Source organism: Notothenia rossii (assembly GCF_949606895.1).
Source record: "Notothenia rossii genome assembly, chromosome: 6".
Classification (NCBI taxonomy): domain Eukaryota; kingdom Metazoa; phylum Chordata; class Actinopteri; order Perciformes; family Nototheniidae; genus Notothenia; species Notothenia rossii.
The window spans coordinates 15,839,918-15,862,861 of NC_136909.1; the positions used below are offsets into that span (position 1 = coordinate 15,839,918).

Genomic DNA, 22,944 nt, shown 5'->3' on the forward strand with positions numbered 1-22,944 from the left:
TAAAAAAAAAAGTCTTTATGAAAGAAAGGTCTTTCGTATTTGATCAGTTTGAATAATGTTTGTTTCCATTAACTTGAGTGTAAGGTTGAGCACAAAACATATCGCAAATAAAGCACAATATTTTTGATAGCAAAACAGAATTTATTTGCGTAATCAGACTAGAAGTGAAGAAACATTTTGTCCATTACTATTGACATTCGGAGAGAAAAGGGAAAAAAAGTGACACAAAAAACAATTCAAAGATGGTATGGCATTGGTTAAATCACACTCTACTAAATTGATTTGAAAAAGACAACTGTTACATGATATCTTAAATAGAGTGAGAACATATTTAAGGCTCTAGTATTCCCTGAACAAGACAAAAGGCACAATATATGTTTCTGTATCTGATTACATGTATACAGTAGATGCGACTCAGATGCTGAGTCATCAACAAACCACCACTTTACAGCCGACATTTTTCAGTGGACTCACAGACTAATAACATGAAAACACAACTGTGGACTATTGAACTGTAATTAGTGTACTTGCTGAAATGGCCAGTGTTATTAGACATGGTACTGAAACAATGGCACAGACAGATATAATCAGACGTTACAAGCTGATTCATAGTCATTGGAATATCACAGACAAATCCTCTCGTATTTTGCACTTCTTCAAAGTGAACATTCATCAGCTTCTCAATACAGTAATGACACCAACAATATCAAAGTATCTCTGCCTTCAGCCCTCTCCCTCTGAATGAGTGGTTAACACATGCTAAGCATGCCAGTACTGCAAAATGTAGCTGCATTTGATATTTACACAAGAACTCCTTAGGATGTACCTAGAAAGAATAACGTGAGTGTTACAGATGCACCGTACACTCCCAATACCTTTGTGTGATTCCACTTCACTGCAAAGAGACAAAGGCAAGAATCTGTTTTCAGATATTTTCTCTTTTCTTCTGTGAAAATACAAGGAATGATTTGGCAGCACAAAAACGAGAGGTTGGCTCAAACATACGTAACTCAGGGAATACTGCAGCTACTGGGGGATGGTACATTCTGAGTTTCATCATTGATGATATCAAAACAATATTCAACCAGACATGATTATCTTTGAATAAAGGGTGTATTGGACACTCTGAATTAAAAAACGGTATTCAAAGTATTTATAAAGTTCAAACTTTGTAAACTAATGATTATTTTATATGGATCAGTCTTCAGATTAATGTAATAATGATTAATCTTCAGTCTATAAACTTTAAGAAAATAGTGAAAACTCTTACAGTTGCAGCTCTGGTATCCATATGAAGAAAATGAATACACGTGTTTCTTGAGTCTGTAAAATAGTATAAACCCTAGAATCCATTTCACGCATACAACATTATTGTAAAGGCTGAAGAAGCATTTCCAGTATATGGACTCGTGGATTCATCCTCCTGCTCTGTCACAACATGATGGGGGGGGGAAAGCCTTCTACCCTCCTTTGTAGTTTAATTGTTATGTTAATAAACAGCTGCGGTTTTTCTCAATTGATATATCTGTGCTGTTTCTAAAATGACACGCTCAACCAGTGAGCAACAAGGTGCCACATGCAGAGCATCTCCACAGGGCTCAGTTGCACCATCTAACCACATACAAACTAAAAAGGATTCACACGCAGCTATTTCCTTGTTGAAGTGATCCAACACATTTCAGAGGATTAAGAAGAAAATCTTGTTGTGTGCATCTCAGTGTTGATTTATCAAAAATGTAATGTCACCTTAGTGTATCTTTTTCACACTTCCTGACCAACTCCAAACCTAGAAGAGCTTTGAAGCCGCATCGCTGTCAGTCTGAAAACAGGGACGTCTTGAAAGTATTGAAGTCTGGCAGAGAGAGTCTGCTGCTTCAACCAAATGCACATTCCTAGTCCATACACACTTCCAATGCCACCCTCAGATCACAGACCACCCTCTTTGATATAAACACAATTAACCCCGCCCTGTACTGAAGATAAGATGCTCTAGACGCTGACCTCAGCCCTGACCCATAAACGCACTCTCCCTCTCTCTCTCTCTCTCTCTCTCTCTCTCCCTCCCTCTCTCTCTCTCTCTCTCTCTCTCTCTCTCTCTAACTGAACAGCTTGACAAAGCAGCCGTGGCAGTAGGGTTTGTCGTTCTGTTCTTTGAAGGTGCCTTTGTTGAGCTGCTTCAGGCAGAAGGCGCAGACAAAGTGCTCCGGGTGGAACTTCTTAGCCATGGCGGTGATGCAGCGCCCCGTGATGGGCTTCTGGCAGCCGGAGCAGAGCGAGCCGCGCCGCTCGTGGTAGTGCACTTCACAGTACGGCTGGCCGTCATGCTCGAAGAAACTGCCGTTCACAAACGGGGTGAAGCACTCCTGAGAAAGATAACAGAGGGCCGAGGAGCAAGCCATTATTCACATACTATTGTTATTGTTATTGTTATTGTTACAGTGGAAACGTCTTTTAGAAACAGGGTTTCTACAGATTAAGAAATTAGACAGTACATTTGCTCTGAGCATCCTAGTTGAAACAAAATATGATTCTTGATGATTCCACGATACTTTTTTATATTACGTTACTGTGAGAGGTATTCTGTAAATGAATTAACGAATAAGATGTTATTGAGTGTTTTACAATTCACACATTTCCTATTACCCAAGTATTTCTAATACATTTTAAAGATTGACATTTCTAACAGGCCTAAAAAATAAACTGTAGGCTTTCAATGTCTAATATCACATTTACTTATAATGTTCCCACATGTTGTCATGTATGAATGAAAACAAATGAAGTATTAGTTTAAACATCAAAACAGGTGTCTATAGGAAAGATTCTGTCCACAGCGTTTTGATCCATATAAACAGGGGAGCACACAACTTTCTCAGTGAGGTACTCAGAGTCACTGTTTGGTACTCCAACTTCTGGCTCCCCTCAAAGTTCCCATGAAGCCCTCTGTATCGCGAATGTCAGCAGGGGGGGTGGGGTGAACGTTGTGATCAGCTGTTTTAGCGCAGTGCTGCTGTACAGACCGACGTTAACAGCAGCCCTGTCTGTGCACACAGAGACCGACTCTGTCGTCCGGTGATCTAACCGCCTTCTGGAAAAGCTTCACAATTACGTCGGTACGCAAATGCGCTTTGTGACACAAGTGACGGTACGCATTTCAGATTGTTACCGCGCATGCGTACCTACGTACCAGTTATGTGCACCCCTGCATATAAACTCCTGTACACCGTCTTTAGAGGCCCTCCAGCTAAACTCATGAAAACACACCAGAATGAGAGGAATAAAAGATACACACCCTGCAAACAAAACACTCAGGATGCCAAAGGCTGTTCAGCGCTGAGATGTAGTTCTCCAAAATGGCTCTGGCACAGCCGCCACATTTTGGTGCAAACATGTCAAAGTAGTCCTTCCTGCAAAAGGCTTTCCCGTCCTTTTCATGAAAGCCTTTAAAGGAGGAACAGAAACAGACAACACATCTTAATCCTTTGTACTACTATTTATGTACTGTACATATAACTCCAAATAATAAATGCCAGTACCTTCTGGGCCAAAGAAGGATCCACACTGAGCGCAGAAGAAGTGTTCGGGATGCCAGGTCCTATCCAGCGCCGTCACAACTTTCTGAAAAGAGACGACAACATGTTTTGTTGGATGACTGTAATCTCCAAAGAGACATGAGCACGTGTGAGCACAGCAGGGACTCACATCCAGGATGGGCCCGTTGCAGTAGTGGCAGCGTGGGGAGAACAGGTTGTGGTAATCCGTCTCGCAGTACGGCAATCCTTCACGCTCAAAGAAGTTCCTGGAGCCGATCTCCTCTTGACAGTGAGTGCACACAAAGTGTTCAGGGTGCCATGTGCGCCCCATGGCGGTCACCACCTGCACCAACAGGAGAGTGGATTGTGAATTAGGGCTGAAACTAGGGCTGTGCAATTCATCGTATTTTAAATCGCAATTACGATTTTGGCCTGCCACAATTACGAAAACAACATAATCGAAAAAAACAATGATGTTGCTTTGCTAGGTTGTGACATATTTGATCTCAGTTATTTTGGTCTAATTTATTTTTATTTATCATATTAATATATGTTTAGTAGCTTGTGGAAGTGCGCTCCTAAGTATTTGTTGATATTGTTTATTGGTATTTATTATTTTGATATTATTTATTTAAATTTAAAAATAAATGTATCATTTATTTGATCTATTTTAGTATTGGTTTTTCAGTTGAATTATATGTTCAGGGAAATCAACAGTTAAAAATATACTGTTAAAATTATTAATTGTTTTAAAGTTCAATAAATGGATGTTTTCAAATTTAATAATCGTGATATCAATTATTGACCAAAATAAATCATGATTATGATTTTTGCCATAGTCGAGCAGCCCTACCTGAAACCAACAATACCGTTGACAATTCTAAATATTTTTTGCATGTCTGTTTTGTTTTGTTTTGAACCCAATATTTCTGCACAGTTTCAGATCAAGATAACTACAGACGTCATGAATATTTTCAGTATAACATTATTTGTAGAATAATATTCCAGTGGTGGCTGTTTAGGATGCTCATGTAAACCAAACATTTTCCCTAACTTGTAAAGTTGTTTTTAAATCCAAAAGTCTTATATAATTTATTGAGGAAATATCGAAGTAGTCATTTTCAAGATTCAACTGATATGTTACTTTAATTAAATATTCAGCTTCAATCCACTTTAAAACTGGGTTTTAACTGTGGTCCAAAAACCGTTTGCTCTCTCATATGCTACACACAAAGGGTGTCTCTTTCATCTATTTGAAAGGGACGTCCAGGAGCAATATTATATTATATATCCTTTTTATAACCACAACACACCTTTATCCTCCCACATTTCATTTAGACTGAAAAATATGATGACAGATTATAAGCTTTATTTCAAAACCTTAATAGAAGCTTCTGTACAGCCCTACTATGCAAACTCTAAACATGTTTATACAAATAACTTATTTGTATTACAGATGTATTATTTGTCAAATCTAAACCGCATCTTACCTGTCCCACGATTGGCTTGCAGCAGGCTCCGCAGACCCCTTTAGCCACCGTCTGCACGCCCAGTTTGTTGAGGTCCGACTGCAGGCTGCCCAGCATGTTGTCCAGCTTGTTGACCTGCGTCGGAGGACCACCAGGAACACCACCCTTCCCCTGGGCCATAATCTGAAACGGTTCAATTATGAAGACTGATACACACAGGAACATCACTAAAATATGTTTGAGGTAAGCAAAAGTGGAAATAAGAAGAAGGGGTAAGAGAGGGGGGTTCATGCCTGCATTGTAGGGAAGATTGGGTCATACTCAGTTTGGCAGCCTACTGACACCAGGACTTTGGGTGGAATCGGTGTGACCGGCTTCACAGGTGAAGGGGGGGGCGGGCTTTTAATAACACGTGGAGGGGGCTCTGGTTTGGGAGCAGGAGGTTCCCGAATTGGGGCTGGTGGAGGTGGGGCTTTTATAGGAACTGGTTCGCGGAGATGGGGAGGAGGTGGAGGGAGTAGTGGAGGGATAGGGAAAGGCGGCTGGTGTGAATGTGGTATGAATGGTCGCTTGGGTTCTTCTAGGATAGAAGGGCGGCGGGGGGTGAGGGGGGAGGGAGGGGGGAGCACCTTCCTCACAGGGACAGGCGACTCTAGGTGAATTACGATCTGAGAAAAGAGAAAAGCAGAGAAGGAGGGAACACAGAGAGCAAAGTGTGTAGAAAACTAAAAGGTGAATTCATTGTGAAATGTTTGTGGTTCGGCACACTGAAGCCAACCTTGTCCACCTCGCTGCCCGCCCCCTCGGCACGGAAACGCTGAGGTTTGGACGATACGATGACGCCATCCGTCATCCACTCGTCGGACTGTTTACGCCGGCGCTCTGAGCGACCAATACCAAACTTTCCCTGAAGCTCCTCGATGAGGCGGTCCTGAGAAGTGCTCTTGTTTACAATGACGGGTCCCAACTTCCTGCGCAGGTGACCGTCTCGGAACATGGGGTGGACGTTGGGAGTCTCCTTAGTGCGCCTAATCACTGACTTTATCTGGGAGGGAATGGTGAGCACTTTACCAAAACGTCCACACCAAACATGAAGCAGCTACAGCAGAGCTCGGAGGCAGCGGGTGAGGCAAATGCTGATTTAAATCCCTGATAGGCCGGTGCTGTGGTCAGTGAGCTCAGAGTCACACTTCATGCACCTCTTGCATGCCTTCAACAATAAAAAAGCCCTTACCGATCAAATCTTTTCCAGCCTTTGTAGCCACTCAAACAACCACAGCAGGGCGTGTTAGGTCCTTCACACACAACTGGTGCAACAGTGTCATGCTGAGCAGTGCTGTACTGTCAATCAGTGGGTTATTTATAAGTGCAGTTTCGAAGCAAAAACTGTCACTACACAGAGGGTCTTCTGAGCTAGCTTGCACTCCATCAGCTTTGTTTTGACTATCAATATTCATATATCCTTTCCTTCCTTTTTTGCGAAGCTCAAACATGATACGGTTTCTGCCCCGATCAATGTTTATCTAATTCTATTGATGATGCTCAATAGTAAGGCGAAAGTTGTTTTTTTAATCAATCAATTATTTATGAAAATAAAATAGAAACTAAGAGTAAACAATGGAAGCCGGATACGGGTTTTTTGACCAAAAAATAAACTGAACAAAGTAATTTTTTGCTATACTCCAGAAATTAAGAATAATCCATTATTGAAATATGATATAATATTGCATAACAATTCCCTTCTCTGTGTAATAAGGACACGTAGATAAATATTCTGGATCATGTTTCAGCTTTTCAAAAAGAAGAACCCTTGAAGCAGGGGGAGCTTCACACTCTAAAAGCAAAACAATGTGAGCAAAACAAGCCCATGTGGTGTCAGGCAGCAGTGGAGATGCATACATGTCCGGAAGCAGACACTCTGTCTATAGTGGGCGTCTGCATGAGGGGCAGGTCCAGGGCCACGTCAGGAGTCCCGGGGCATGTAGACGGGGTCATGGAGCCATCCATCCAGCTGGCCTCTGTCAGCGGGGTCATGCTGCCATCTGTGTACGGCCTCTCGGTGAAAGGCGTCATGGTGCCGTCCAGCCCGTCGTGGAAGGACATGGAAAACTCCTCATCCGCCCAATCCAGATCTCCATCCCCGTTAGTGCCTCCGTCCAAAGAGCCGTCTGTGATGATGGTGTTGGTGGCGCTGGTGAAAGTGTCAGGCTGCACGCTGTTCCTGTCCAAGGGCAGGATGAGCTCCTCCTGCACCTCGAGACACTGTGCGTCCATCTTGAGCTCCTCCACCTGCGAGTTATTCTGTGCAAAACTCATGGCTAGCAGATTGTCCAGTGCCTCGTCCAGGGAGGGCTCCCCCATCGAGGGGGGCTGTGCAGGGAAGGGGCTGCTGGGGCTTTTGAAGGCCGGTGGAGAGGGGGCCTTATATTGAGAAACTGGAGATGGCGAGGATGTTTTTGAGTAAGCATGTGCAGCGACTGGGATGGGTGAAGGAGTCTTTTGAGCTGAGGGAGAAGGGGTGGCGTTTTTGACAGGAGGTGGAGTGGAGAAATTCAAAACGATATCTTGAAATGAAGGACCCTCATTGCTCGTAGGCGCAGGAGAAGAAGGGAATTGACCGACAGCATTTGAGGGCGAGACCCGCTCTACAGACGGACTGGGGGACTTGGAGGACTTGTGGTTCAGGACAGTGTTAACAGAGGTAAGGGAAGGGATGGTGTAGGTGTTCGATGGACTTGGGCTATTTCTCATAAGGTTGGAGTTAGAGGAAGGGGCCTGAGAGAGGACTAGCAGGGACTTGGTTTGGGAGGACAGCATGGAGGCAGAGACGTCTATGATAGAGTCCTGGTCTAAGTCACTGGCTGCAGAAAGAGAGGATATAGGACTGTGGCGACAGAAACGATTTATCGACATGCCACCGTCTCCTCCGTCCTCGTCTATGTGCAGCTCAAAACCAGCAGGTGAAGAGAAAAGAGGAGAGGCACAGGAAGACGGGTGGGACAGGCTAGGAAAAGGAGAAGCCACTGGGGTGACGGAGGAAGAAACTGGAGGATGAGGAGAGGTGGAAGAAGCTGGATCCAGCAGAGAGCCCAAAGAACTGGGCTGAAGGACGGAGAAGAAGAACAAAGGTAAGAGGGAGAGGACAGGAGAAGTGTTTGTTGATAAGGTGTTCACTCATGAGGCTTTGTACCTTGAAGTCAGACAGAGAAGCCATCAGCTCGTCTAGCTCTCTTGTTGCACAGGAAGCTGAAATTCTGGCTTGCTGCTGAGAGGGTGTGTCCAAATCACTGTGGTGGGCAGAGCAACTGTAAAATACAAATTGTGATGAATTGGAAACACATCAACACAACCAAGCCTTAGTAAAAGCAGCACTCAAAATATCTATTGTCGAAGATTAGAATCAGACTCAGGTTTGTTTGCCTTTGGTGCAGGCAATGCATAATCTACGTATTAAGAGGAAAAACAAACACTGGCTACGTGCTGGTCAAAGGAGTCTGGTGCATATGTGGATATAATGTTAGAAAAGGGCAGCCGGTAAGTTAAAGCCGTGTACATTCTCTAAATATAGAGTACACCTAACTGAGATTGACTTTTTTAGGGGGCTGAAAAATATTTTGGTGCTGCCCCGGTCCACAGAAGGACATTGCTTAACTCCTCTGCAGTAACTCCAACTGCCATCTGCTCTAGGTATTACACGAACTATGGACAAGTGCCTCATATAACCTCACTTCAAAACATAATAACTTTCCCTTTCTACAGCTTTCATCAAGGGATGTTCCGGTCCAATCTCAACGATTGGTCGCGGCGCCCATTAAAGTATTTTTCCAACCGACTGATATGGCCTATAGAGAGCCAGAACCCATCCTATGTTTTTGTTTTCAACTTCCAAGCAAAGCTTTCATGCACAGCAGCTGAAGGAATGCAGATTGATTTTGATACAAAACATTAGATGCAGTTGCGCTATGCATCTGTATCATAAGAAGTATCGGATCAGGACTCGAGACATCCCTACTTTTATATAAACACATGCTAAGTTAGGGTCCATGTCCACATATTGCCAAATACAAATCCAGGGGGGCAATGCTAGTCCTTCTTACAACTACTGTCACAGTTTGACGAGATATTGGTTTCAGAGAAACAATAAAAAAATGCCCAAAGGTCTTCTTCATGAAAGGCTGGACGGAGGCTCTATCCAGCTCCTTTCTGTCAGATGAAGGCGCTCAGTGGACTCAGGCCCTAAGAGTGAAGAGTGTACCTGGGTGAAGGCACTGAGCCCTCCAGCTCGTCCAGCAGACTCTCCATGCTGGGTCGGGCCTCCTCCAGCCTCGTGCCGTTCCTCTTGGGTTTCTCCTGAAGGGGAGGGCTCACCCTGATGTCAGGGGCGCCGCCGTTCTCGTAGTGCGTGATGCTGCAGGACGGTAAGGGTGGAGCAGCCTCTTCTGTGGACACATGACAGTACAATTAATCCTGCTCACTACAAACGGAAATGATAAAGCCGAGGGCGTCTGTGTTTACCTGTGGTGGGGAATGAAGGGGAGCTCTGTTGCACCGCGTTGAGTTCCAGCAGCAGCCTGTCGAGCTCGGACAGGTTACTGCCCATGGCAGAGGTCATGGCTGCTGTCGACGAGTCCGAGGACTTCTGTTTGTTTGGAAAACTGAGGAGGAGACAGAAACAACTTGTTATGGTAGCTACAGCTGAAAGAGAACGACAGAGGATACACACAATTCTATACACAAAAAAATTCAAGCGTGCAAGTGTTACCTGTACACGTGGTCCTCTTCAATGTGAGACAATGAAGGGCTGCTGCTGTCCCTGGACCAGCTCTTCTGGGCTGAACCTAATGACTGCAGAGGACACATCCGTCATACAGACTGACAAACGAGCTGTTAACGGTGTAAACTGAACATCCTGGCTGCGTTTTGTGCCTGTCAAATGTACAAGCATTCAATGGTTCGTTCTCACTTGATTCATCAACTTCCAACACCGACCTGCTTATCGGCTTTAAAAGTGGCCAGTGATGTTTTCAGACCATAAGGTCAGACTTCGGCAAAGAAAATTGCATCTTTTATATAGCAGACAAAAATCATACTCCTTTTTACTACATTTTCCCCAAGTCTACAAAATCTTATCTTGTGCTATGTCACTTCCTGTCGTGCTTGTTAAGCACTTCACTTCCTAACTAACTTCACTTCCTAACTAACTTCACTTCCTAATTAACTTCACTTCCTAACTAACTTCACTTCCTAACTAACTTCACTTCCTAACTAACTCAACAATCCTGTGTCAAATAACTTAATGTAGAAAGATAGTTTCTACTATAGAGCCCTACATGTTGAGAGGAGTGGGGGGAGTCCTGCTGATCGATCAGGGCCCCGTTCAGAGCCTCAGCTGAGGGCGGCGGAGGGACTGGAGGTGGAACAGACACATCCTGGTAGGAGTGTCCTCCGGTGGGGATGGAGTAGGGGGTCTCCTCAGGAAAGAACACCGGACGCTTTGCGATGTAAGACGTAGTGGATTCCAGGTCCGCCAGCAACGCGTCTGAAAGATTAGAAAGGTTTTGTTGCAAGGTGTACTTTACAACTAGGAGAAATGACGTACCATGAAAATATATAACACATTAGGTCCCAATTACCATGATGCTGGTCAAATAACTACGCATACTTGTATTTCTTAATTTCATTTATAAAACAAAATCACAAACAGTCTTCATGGTATTGGAGCTTGCCAGAGGAAAACTATCCTGAACTGTTTGTGACATACTTCAACCTGCGAACATGGTTGTGCTGGAGACCAATTCATTCTTTATTGGGGTTGCTGGAAGCTCTGAGGCGACTAGCGACTGTGGGGTTGGCTGTAAAATGACAATAGCAGCCTGTCTGAGTCAATCTCTCATTCCAACTTGTCTCTAAAAAAAGCTTTTCCTCAGCAACGATCATTCAACAGAAAGGTTAGGACCTGTCACCATCACAGTATGGCACACTGCATCACCCAGCCATACTTCATACATGAACACATTAGGATTCATGAAATATCCCTCGGAAATCCCCAACATACTATTACCATCAGTACACACTAAAGATACGACCCTGCTGACAGTGAGGGCTCCCTGTCTGTGAGCTTCATCCGTCATTTCTAAATCTTATACCCGTGTAAATTATCCAGGACTCAACAAGAAGAGGAATTTAATGTTGGTTCAGAAAAAAACATGAACTGTCTCTCTGAACTGTAAAAATGGGCAATGTACCATAGAACTAAAAGAGAGACAAAAGCAGAATGTTTACAAGTACAAGCTAAAAATGACAGAAGGTAAAATGGTCAATTAACTTTAGACTTTGTCGTTATTTGATAACCATCAATAATAATAAAAAAAGTTTATAGGGGCAAGTAAAAAAAACTAAACATTAACATCATTGACCCCGAAGAATTTCTTTAAATAGTCCCGTGAGAATCAGTGTGAATAACAAGAGAGTCGGATAAGAACAAAAAGTGACAGAGAGTGTTTCTGAATCTAGGCCTGGGTTTGGGGGGGGGGGGGGATGTGAAGCAAAATAGACTCTTACTTCACACTATCCTTCAATCCTCAACCCGTCCAGAATAGACCGCAATCGCCCGCCTGCATACTGCTACACTACAGAGGCTTGGCACAGACACAGTCCGTTTCATGAGATCTCTGCACTTTGAAACTTAGATCAGCAGAAATTCAGGCTCGAAAAAAGTAACAAGATGGTTGCTCAGATCTATAAACAGGCTGCCAAAATATCAATTAGTAAAAAATGGTTGCCTTGAATTTTAAATCTGATTAATGTGTAAAAACGTAGGAATTATTTCAAAAGACAATATAAATCTGCAAAGAGAATAAATGTCATTCTTGAGGTTTCGAAACATATAAATACAAAAATAATAATAGAAGTGAGACTTTGGTGAAGAGATGATGGAATCCCACTGTAAATCAGTAGCTAAGAGCCTAAGCTGATAATCAGTTAAGAGACATGGATCAAGTCTAACTTCACACCAGTGAAAGCTCATGAAGCTCATTGATTATTGAAACTGGCAGACACTACCTTCACATCAGTCACAACAAGGTAAGCATAAAAAACACATATGTATATATCAGTATATCTAGATAATTAAGTGACCCTCTCAGGCTTACTGGATACATCATGTAAACATAAAAACATCACAAGAATAAAGCAAATCCAGTTATCCAGGGAAAAAAACTAAAGCTATTTTTTGTACTCACATTATTGCTTCGTATCTTTAATATCTTCCAGACAGAATATATGTGTGTGTTTGTGTGTGTGTGTGTGTGTGTGAAGCAGACAGCAGCACAGACAAAGATGGTGTGAGAAACAGTGTGACAGCATGTTGCCAGTCTACTGGGGGGAGTGGTTTCAGAGCCAAAATTGGGTGACAGCACATTAAGAGTGCTGCAGGGATGACGTATTGTTGTAGGCCAACCTAGGAGTTAGCTTAGCGGCTGTGCTAGATCACCCAATGGGATTTTTGCATTTGATATTGGAGAGTTGCAGAGAATAAGCTCTGTGGCAAACAAACTTCAACAATATTTAAATAATTTTTATTCATTCAGCGTAGGTTATAAAGATCTATAGTACTACTGTGGCGTGATGTTAACCACAGCAGGCTTAAGGGGGACTGGCATTCGGTGTGTAATGTCATCTCATTTAGCCACTTGGCTGGGATATTCATTTACCAACATGTGTTATGTCGTAGAACAAAGCAGACAATCTTGTGTGGACCAAAGTCCTTATTTCAGGCATCTAACCAAAAGGTGCAAATACGCAAACTTATTTCCAGGTTTTATATTTTTGGTATCTTCGCACTGCACCTCTTATAAACACTGAAAAACTGCCGGATAAGATATCTCTCACCCTCAAATATGCATTTATAAATAAATAGGGCCAAGACGATTGTAACTTTATATTAAGTTAGATTTATGTCTTGTGTTGAATTGGCTCTAAATGGGAACAATTGCAACCTAATATATGTTCAAATCAGATGAGCTGGGATAAGGTTACAAGTAAAGTGTGATAAACTGGAGACTCTCATTAGTCTCCTACCACTCTTCATCCAAGTCAACAGTCTGCAAAACGAGACCCTGACCGTGAAGCTAAATGTTTAAGTCATGAAGTTTGACATAAACCACATGGGAGCACACACGCCTATTTAAAGCGGTAAGCTCAGCGAGTTGCCCTGTCTGTGCAAATGTGCTGAAATATCATGACAAGCTCAAAATAATCTGCACCTGGTGCTGACATGCTGAACAAGGTCTCACTGAAGTTGACTTTGTCGCTCATAAAACAAAGACCCCGCATAGAAAAGATACCACAACTGGTTATAGGTCAAAGGTCAGTCATATAAAACACAGTGTAGGATTTAGATTTTCTCGTGTAGCATAAAAGATCTTAAAGGCTGTTAAATTAAAAATAAAAAAAGGATCAGGAAAGACTAATTAAAGCAATGGATTCCTAGTAGGTCTTTCATGGCCTTGACAGAGAGGACAGCCGTACTGCCGGAAGCCATCCAAAATACTTGGAGACTTTGGAACTTGTATTATAAAAGGTCTATCTGCTCCTTTCTCCCACCTCCTGATACTACACATATACGTCACGTTCATGACTCAGGCACAGCTAGATGCATTGTTTAAACGATAATGTCTAATGCAGTATGCCAGTATTCATTCATGCTGGAAGACAAAGAGCTATAGTGTGTTCCAATACCCCTTCGTGTGGATAGATTGTGTTTTTGTTTGTAGAATAATTGGACATTCGCAGTGACATGTGCGGTGTATATGTGTTGATCAGCCCTTCATTGTTAGTGAACGTGACTTAAATGGGGATCAAGAGACACAGGGGCTTTGAAGAAGATATATGTATTAGAGCTGAATCAATAATTAAATCGATCAGAAGCTGAACAGAAAATGTATCGCCTAAGTCATATCAATAATGAACTAAATCAAGTAATAAAATAAAAAATGTCAAGCGAGCATTCTCCTGTTCCGGCTATAGCATGTGCTGCTTTTCATTTCTTTGGGTTTTACACTGATAGGAGGACAAACAGTCATCTGAAGGTGTCACATGGGCTTCACATAATTGTGATGATGTGTTAGTCAAATCAGTAGATGAAGCATTAGTATTATTAATGTTACTTGTAGCCCTAATATGGATGAAGCTCACTGTATCTATCATTGGGGGTTGCACCATACTCAATTCTGCCATTTCTATATCAGGATAAGGAAAGATCAAAACGCGTTAGAGAAGAACTGCCAGCCACACTTTTAAATTTAGCATCAGGAAGAAATATTTCTAAATCCCAAATTTACAGCTCACATCCTTTTTTAGTTTTTGACTAAGCCACACACACACACACACACACACACACACACACACACACACACACACACACACACACACACACACACACACACACACACACACACACACACACACACACACACACACACACACACACACACACACACACACACACACACACACACACACACACACACACACACACACACACACACACACACACACACACACACACACACACACACACACACACACACACACACACACACACACACACACACACACACACACACACACACACGTGAATGCAGGACATAGAAGGATAAAGGTTGAAGTTGCTCCTGAAATTGTCTTGCCTCCATCGTTTCCCCTGAGGAGGGCAGCATTGCGCATGACATGAGGACGGACTACAAGTCTTAGTCAGTCCTGGATACGTTTGGTCCAGGCAGAGTTAGAATCATTAAGAATGCAAACGAGCACGGTAAGCCAAGTCACAGGCTAATCTTTTACATTTCAGACAGGGGGGTAGGAGCCACAATGGACAAAGTCCAATTCTGCTCCAACAGCATCCTGAATCAATAGTTCCTTGTGTACAAGGTGTGGAGGAATAAAACAGTCATCAAAAAAGGATATGATTGGATACTAATAATACAAGATGGATTCATGAGACGTCTGTCAAACAATAGCACAGTGGCTCACTCTGTCAGGGGAACCATCTGCGGTCACACTGTGGTATAGTCTTCATTACGCTCAACAAACAACTCAAGCTATGTGGATATGTACACATTCTTGTGGCAGTGGGTACAAGTACAGTCCTGCTTATGCACGCCCCCCCACCCACCCAAGGCCCTGCCACAGTCCCGCAGTGTTTATCAGATGGGAGCGAAGGTGCATGGGGAATTCCACACATTCCTCTGTCCGCTTTTGAGGGGAAAAAAGCAATCGGGCAGGGACACAGGGAAGGTGACTCTGGGAAGGCTGCATACATACATTTGCCCTAATCCAGGAAAAAGGCATAAACCTGGAAACAAAAACAATGGTCTGTAATAAATTCTACACACCAGAACAGATTCCTTTAATACTGAAGGAGCCTGCGGGATGTGCTCAAACAAAAAACACCATCTGTCAGAAAATGAAAATAATATGTTGAAAATCACAGGACCAGAATCACTAACTACAGCGTGCTTTGAATTCCAGGGTAAGGGAGATGTCAATGTTTTTACTGCCCATTTCCCACAGTGTGGAGTACAATGCAGGCTGGCTAGGAGGGGTGAGTGGGGGGGGGGGGGGGGGGGGGGGCGGGGGCGGGGGGAGCAGTGCTGGCTAATCTTTTCTATTAACATGTGGGCAATGAGGATGGGCCTCCAGGGTCCACAGCTCACCTGTTTATAGCCAGGGAGCAAAAGAGCAGAACTGGCCACAGCCCCTCAACGAAACCCTACCCCATCAAGCCAGCCCGACGCGATATTTATATCAAACAAGACAGACAGGGGCCAGGGGGAGGGGAGATGCCAGTGAGACAGGCAGGGGAGGCTGGGTAGAAAGAGACCAGGGACAGAACAAACTGAGAGAATATGGACAAACAGCAAACAGACCAAGAGAAATCTTGAAATGTTAAGGCTTGGAGATGGCCACCTGTTGGACGCACTAGACATGGGACATTGTGTAAATGTTTTACAATCATTTTGGCCACATTAATTGCATTTATGATATTATCCTAATAATCCTCAAATTGAATCACGTTATCTTCGGTTAAGTAGGACTTTTTTTGTGTGAACATCCTTTTTAGTAGAAAATAAACTCACTAAATAAGGTAATCATACATTGTCACAAGTTCTCCTTGAATACATAAAGTATACATATATTGAAAAAGCGACGTCTGTTAGGACAGGAAAATGATTCCTGTATTACTCACCCCCTGCTCTGTTATTCAATTCTCTATCATGATAGCTTTTTCAACTCCCTCATGTGAGGATATCCATGATTACTCCAACATGTAAACTAACCACAATCAACTTGTGCTTCTTTACAGTGATCCACAATGAAGTGACACACAGTCCCACCCAGACAAAGGATGAGTGCAATGCGGTGTGATGGCAAACCATCCGAAAGAAAGACAGAAGCATCTTAGGGTGATTACTTCAAAATAAACACACCTAAAAATACTCTGCCAAGCAACCCTTTAACTGAAAGATGACACGCCTCTAGAGAGAACGCTGGACTCAAAATAAAAGCACTTCCCCACAGCCCAGTAAATCAGATGACAGGGGAAAGTCTAAAGACTGATGTAACACCCAGTCACTGAGGACACATTCATCGCCACGCATGTGTGACAACCGTATGTCAGCGAGAAGGCTTTTGTGCCATTAGAGAGGGTGAAAGACCCTCAACGAAAGGCCATCTTGTCTCTCTAATACTGAATGAAAACACCCAACACCCAACACATGCTCCAAAATCATTCTATAGAAGTGCAGAACATTAGAAAGCAAAGACCTGATGGATGAATGTGTCTACACCACCCACTCAGCATACAAATAAGGCTACAACTATGAATTAGTATCCTTACCAACCAATATGTTCATTCTTTTCTTGGCTGGATTATTCATAAAATGCCAGTAAACAGTAGAAACTTTTTTTATTTGTCCAACCAACAGTCCACAACCAAATGCTATTAAGTTTAATATCAACGAAGAGAACAAGCAAATATTCACATTTGAGAAGTCACTAGACAATGTTAGGGCTTTTGGCCTGAAGTAAATAACATCAATAATGTATCATTTAAGAAACACAGCGATTATTAAGATTGTTTTTAATGATTCCACAAATGTCTGCCATATTTTAAATTACTTTAGAGTTTTGGACTTACCAACGCTTTTATTGGAGTTGGTAAGGAATTGTTTAGATCACACGACACAGAAACAATTCTACGCAGCCACCACTGGAAGCTAACTCGACGAATGGTTTCGAGTATGAGATAATCAATTAGATATATTCGTTATTCAGTTATTCTCCTAGGTAGATTATTCTACCAAAGTGAGCTTCCCTGCCCCACTAACTCAGAGTTTCCCTGTGTCCATGCCTTGGGGTGTCCCCAGCGTGAGTAACCATAGAAAGATCCAGCAGGGACTCTCAAATTCCTACTACATTATCCAGATCTGATAATACTGGAAAATGATCTGCACTGTTCTTCGAGCCAAGTTACTAGGCCAGGGTAAAAGGAAAGCTTGGAAGCAGCGTAAAAAGAGGAAGCAAGTGGAGGGGCGGTGCAAGTGAACCCACAATGTGCTACAACAGCATTTAGTAAAGAAAGCAGTGTTCTGGCAGCCGGATCACACACTGAAGGCCCAGGGCTGCCCCCTCTACCAGCCTTTGGCCTCCAGCTCTGACTCTGCTGTTCATTGTTTTTCTCCTCTGTTTCCTCAGGATGTGGGGCAGGGTCTGTTGCCTAAGCGATGAGGTCAGCCATGCGGCCTTCTCTTCCCCAGACCCAGGACAGGATGGGTGTGGAGCTCGGGAACAAGACTGATTTACAGTCAGCAGCTTCCCTCTGGCGGAGCAGGCGAGCCCGCTGGTTAGAGGAGGTATGCACTAACCTTGCAGCGCTCATTGGGTGATGAAAGCTGCTGTGGTAACACTAACTCTGTGTTGCTGCTGCTGCCGCCGACTCACCAGGACACAGAAAGCACTTCAGACCTTCTAAGATCTTTCGGTATGCTGTGCAAACACTGTAAACATTTAAGACCATGCTGCCTCAATAACAGCCAGCTTATACTCCTTCCTGGAGGATAAGGGTTCCCTTTGCAAGGTGATCAACTGGCAGTAAAACTAGCAAGACTGCAGTATGTTTACATAAGGCACGTTTAGCAGGTGCTGCTGTGTGTTTCTGCCTACATAGCTATCTCCCGTAGCTCACATGAGCATTGCAAGATGCACATTAGAGCTGAGTGTCTCACACTGCAGACATCAAAATGGAAAAGGTTAACACCAGTTGCACATGATTGTTGTATGATTCAATACAAGGCAGTATATCAAATAAATATATATTTTTCAACTAAACCCTCTTCAGTCATGACCTCCTAGGGCTGCTCGATTATGGAAAAAATCATAATCTCGATTATTTTGGTCAATAATTCAATCAATTTTTTGAAAAGAAAATGCATATTATGTTTTTAACAGTTGATTACCCTGAACTTAAATAATAATTCAATTGAAAAACCAATACAAAAAATAATATTTTTTTAAATAAATAATAATTAAAGAAAAAAAAAAAAATTATCGTTTTATTTCGATTATGTTGTTTTCATAACCGTTGCAAGCCAAAGTCGTAATTGCGATTAAAATACGATTAATTGAGCAACCCTATGACCTCTCCAGTCAAATGTATGTTTATACTAAATCAAATGTCTCCTCCACTGTTAACCTGCAGACATGACGCAGGGCCTCCACATGCCAGTGAGGTCAGTCTGCCTGAATCTCACACAATCCTGAGGAATTCACAGAGAGCGGGGATACCCTTCAAACCCAACAAACATGAAACACAGGAGCAGGGCAAACCAAAGGACAGTGTCACATGTGGTCTAAACTTGAAAAGGGCCACGACAGTGAAGCTCAGCCTGGCTGCCACCTGGTCTGGATTGTAAAAGACTGATGAGAGGAAACCTGTGGAAAACTCTGACTCAGACTGGAGGAGGGCTCACACAATGTTGAGGGAATTCCCTTCCTCGAGTGTTAAGCAACGTGGGCAGATCAATATACACGGGAGACGGAAAGAGTGGAGTCTGATCAGGTTTCCAAACAGCTCCATGTAGACCTGTCAGTCATCATGAAGCTCAACATATGGACGTGTGGGAGGGGGCTTGTTAGCTGGGGGTTACTGGAAGTGTAGTTAACCACAGTCAGAAAGTATTGACAAACATTGAACATGGTTTAATATTGCATATGTATGGAGGATATGGTAGGGGTTTACCACATGATGTCGACAAGTTATTTTTAACTGTAACAATGCAATTGTACTTCCTGGCTCTGTCCTCATCAGGCTACCAGCCCTTAAGATCAAGATGTTTTAGATCAGTGTTTCTCAATCTTTTTCATACCAAGGACCACTTAACCAATAAAAAAACACTCGCGGACCACCTAACTAAAATACACATCGTTTTTCTAGAACAGATTACAAATCGCCTGAAAATGGTACAAACAAGTGGCAACATGTGTGATGAAGGTGTTGCGCTGGGCTATATAATTCAATTGAAAGTGAAACTTAACCTCACTCCATTGCGGAGATATTCCCGCGAGAGTACGGAAAACTTAAATGTATTTATTTATTTAAAATGTGAAATGTTACCAATATACTCACGGGCCACTAGGGGGCGCTCACAGATCACCAGTGGTCCACGGACCACACTTTGAGAAGCACTGTTTTAGATATACTATAAGTGTCTGTAGGGATAAAGAATATTTGTAGACCATCCGGATGTTAGCATCACACTTGTTCCCTTGACAAAATTGGTAAAAAGAACATTTTTCTTTTATTAGCAAACAAACATTCATGATATTTACATCATTCATTAGCAAGGTAATCCCACGGTCTCATGGCTTCATCTCAAAGTAGAGGAAATGTCTCGTGTTTGGCATGATGACGTTTGTTTTCCCTGACAACCTCTGTTATCTTATTTAGCCACATTTTCTAAGACGCTTAAAAAGGTTCGAAATTCCCAATTGGGGTATTTCCTGATATGTCGTAGAACAAAACAAATCACTTCTTTTAAACTTGTGTTAATCACAGACTTCACTTCCAGCATCTAACCAGAAAGTCTATAAATGTGCTGGTATGAGTCTGAGAGTATTGGTAGGAGGTGAGTCCTGACCAAGGGAGTATGTGGCCTTGGAGACGGACACACAGTGATGTTCCACATTCCTCAGCAGCCTCGCCCCTCCATCAGTTCACGCTGCTTCAGTGAGACTACGGGCTCCCTCTCCAACAACAATACGCCCTTTCAGTAGCCGATAGCAGCCGGAGCATCTAATAAGTATTCTCAGATCGGGCCAAACTCAAAATGCGTCCCATCATCTCTCCACTTAAAACAATTCAGCAAATCCACTTTTACTGTCTTTCTACTCTGGGAGTACAATGGGAGTATTCCCTGCAAATACCTGACAGAGGCTTAAGTAGTGAATTGTTCGGGTAAATATAGCAAGATGACCAGCTGGTGAAAAGTATAAAAACCAGAATTAGAAGTTCAGAGGTTCGGTGCCAAAGGTCAAAAGTCAACTTAAGAGCTGACTGGTAAGTAAGGCACACAAAATAGAAAGAGCTGATAGACTGCACGGACTTACAAGCAATTTGGGGAAATAACCAAACATGATCAGAGGCGATCTTCCGTTCTAAACTATCTGACTTTTTTGTAGTAATAATAAATCAGTCAGTTATTTTTTGCTTGTGGACTAGTTAGTCCCTTTACATTTAATTAACTATTATAAATAAATAAAAAAGCAGGTTGTGCAGCATGACGGCTTCTAATTCAAGGTCTGTGATGCATGGACACAGATAGATATGGCAAAGATACACCAATATTTTACATTCTGCCTTGTAGCAAAAATCTAAGCGATATCAGCACGATATCAGGAACAATCATTATTACCACTGTTTCAGCTTCTGCAGAAAGTTGACAGTATTTTGCATACAATAAATATGATATCATTACATTATTTCCTTTATTGTCACTTTAATTTTGCACCCGGGAAAGGAGGAGTGTTTTTCTAAATGTACCGTTGTTTAGCTTGTAATTCTCTGAGAGATTATTAAGCGATGGTATATAGTTATATTCTATATTGTTGTTATTTTATACTATGACTTTCAGTCTGGGCTCTAAGATAAACATAGTGGACTAAAAAGAACAATAGTTACCCTTAACTTGTAATGGAGTAGAAGTATAAAGTAGAAGGAAACTGCAATACTGAAGAGAAGTCAAAGTATAAAGTAGAAGTATTGATTCAGCATCCTGTTTCAGAACAATAGATATTGATTTATAATTGATAAAATCATTTTTTTTCTATACCGAATATACTGTTGTCTAGCTAATTCATTTCACTAAGAGCTCAATCAAGTTGTATCGTAAAATTAAATATGATATGGTTGATAATATTTTTTCATCTGATTCTTTAAAGTAAAAAATCTTGTCAGATAAAAGTAGTAGAGCAAAGATAACTTAAATAAATAAGACTTTAGTTAAACCTGGAGTAGGGCTGCTCAATTAATCATATTTTAATCGCAATTAACGATTATAGCTTGCAACGATTACGAAAGCAACGTAATCGAAATAAAACAACTATTTTTTAATTATTATTACTTTTTTTTTGTATTGGTTTTTCAGTTGAATTATACTTAGAATTCAGGGTAATCAACTGTTAAAAACATACTGGTCAAAAAAATATTACGATTTTTGCCATAATCGAGCAGCCCTAACCTGGAGTAACATTCACAAGCTACCCTGCAGCATACCAAGTAATATATCTGCACCTTTACCAGCTTTGATAAACACATCAATAATTATAATCAAAACATATAATATATTATTCTGAAATGGGCCAATTTGCATGAATTCTTTGACTTTTGGTATATTTTGAGGCCAATACTTTTACTGAAGTAACCTTTTAAATGCAAGACTTTTACTTGTAACAGAGTATTCCTACACATAATCTACTACTTCTACCACCTGTGGTTTGTAGTAAAGTATCAATAGCCCCATCAGACTGGAGATACTTTCTCAGGCAGCCTGGCTCACTGTTTGCTGCACTGGGCAGTCTAAAAGGGGGAGGCCTGTTGACTCCACCACTTCAAAGCTGGAAGGAATAGCCTGGGGGCAAAAGTTGAGGAGGTAATATTGAAGTTCTGTGTCAAAATGTCAGCCAAACATCTCCTCCCTCTGGCACTTGCAAAATAACGTCTTTTTAAATGTGCGTAGAAACGTTACTCACGTTCTAAACCGTTAGAGGTAGAGTTTAAAAGAAGGAGGTTGTACGGCTAATGACGTCAAACCGCTACTACGGTTCGTAGAAAAGTCAAAAAATTATCAATTGTAGGCTACCACAGAGACCCAGAAACTTGACTTTTCAACATTAAATCTCAGCGTACGTCAACTTCTCCACCCTTGACTGTAAACAAAAACAACAAAAGCGTTTTAAAAAGAACGTTATGACTTACCTAAATCGTCCATGGTGGCTGCCTGGCTTTGGCCTGAGTCAGTTTTATGTTTGAGCTCCTCAACTGTTTACGAAGTCTGATTTTTCCTGCAAACTTCACCGCTGACGCGCTGCACTGGAAGTTTTGTCAGGGTAGATCTCGTGAACGCGCTGCGATATGTGCATGTGTACTTTACGAGAGCGCGCACTGACTGTGACTGAGGTGGAGTGATGAGCGACACCTAGCGGCCAGAAGCTGTAGATGGATGGATGGATGGATGGATAGACAAGCTACAGTTGCAAATTGCAATGATTCTGAAATGGGATGTTGCATGCAGAATGACCACTTTTACTTTTTGTTTATTTTCATGGTACTTCATTTGTACTTTTACATAAGTAGAATTTCAAATGGAGGACTTTGTCCACCTCTGAGT

General features: G+C 42.1%; 1 protein-coding gene across 2 annotated transcripts; it reads right to left on the minus strand.

Moving 5' to 3' along the window:
* Nucleotides 1-120: 120 nt before the first annotated feature.
* On the minus strand, nucleotides 121-22,693 carry LOC307043709 (uncharacterized protein). Of its 2 annotated transcripts, none has more exons than XM_079688424.1 (14): nucleotides 22,533-22,693; nucleotides 10,330-10,538; nucleotides 9,762-9,844; nucleotides 9,515-9,654; nucleotides 9,255-9,438; nucleotides 8,190-8,286; nucleotides 6,899-8,101; nucleotides 5,778-6,044; nucleotides 5,293-5,667; nucleotides 5,021-5,182; nucleotides 3,700-3,873; nucleotides 3,534-3,615; nucleotides 3,290-3,438; nucleotides 121-2,363 (listed from the first exon to the last, which is right to left on the minus strand). In XM_079688424.1, the coding sequence occupies exons 1-14, from the start codon at nucleotides 22,543-22,545 to the stop codon at nucleotides 2,097-2,099; spliced, it is 3,405 nt and encodes a 1,134-aa protein (XP_079544550.1). In that variant the 5' UTR covers nucleotides 22,546-22,693; the 3' UTR covers nucleotides 121-2,096. The 2 variants fall into 2 exon arrangements, with proteins under 2 accessions (XP_079544550.1, XP_079544549.1); XM_079688423.1 differs by having other exon boundaries at nucleotides 8,190-8,304.
* Between the last annotated feature and the right edge of the window lie 251 nt (nucleotides 22,694-22,944).

Excerpts from the sequence above, each read along its gene's own strand:
- LOC307043709 (XM_079688423.1), bottom strand. Across the intron at positions 9,439-9,514 it reads CCCTTCATTCCCCACCACAG|AAGAGGCTGCTCCACCCTTA; the intron begins GTAAACACAGAC and ends ATGTGTCCACAG. Across the intron at positions 5,668-5,777 it reads CGGGCAGCGAGGTGGACAAG|ATCGTAATTCACCTAGAGTC; the intron begins GTTGGCTTCAGT and ends CTCTTTTCTCAG.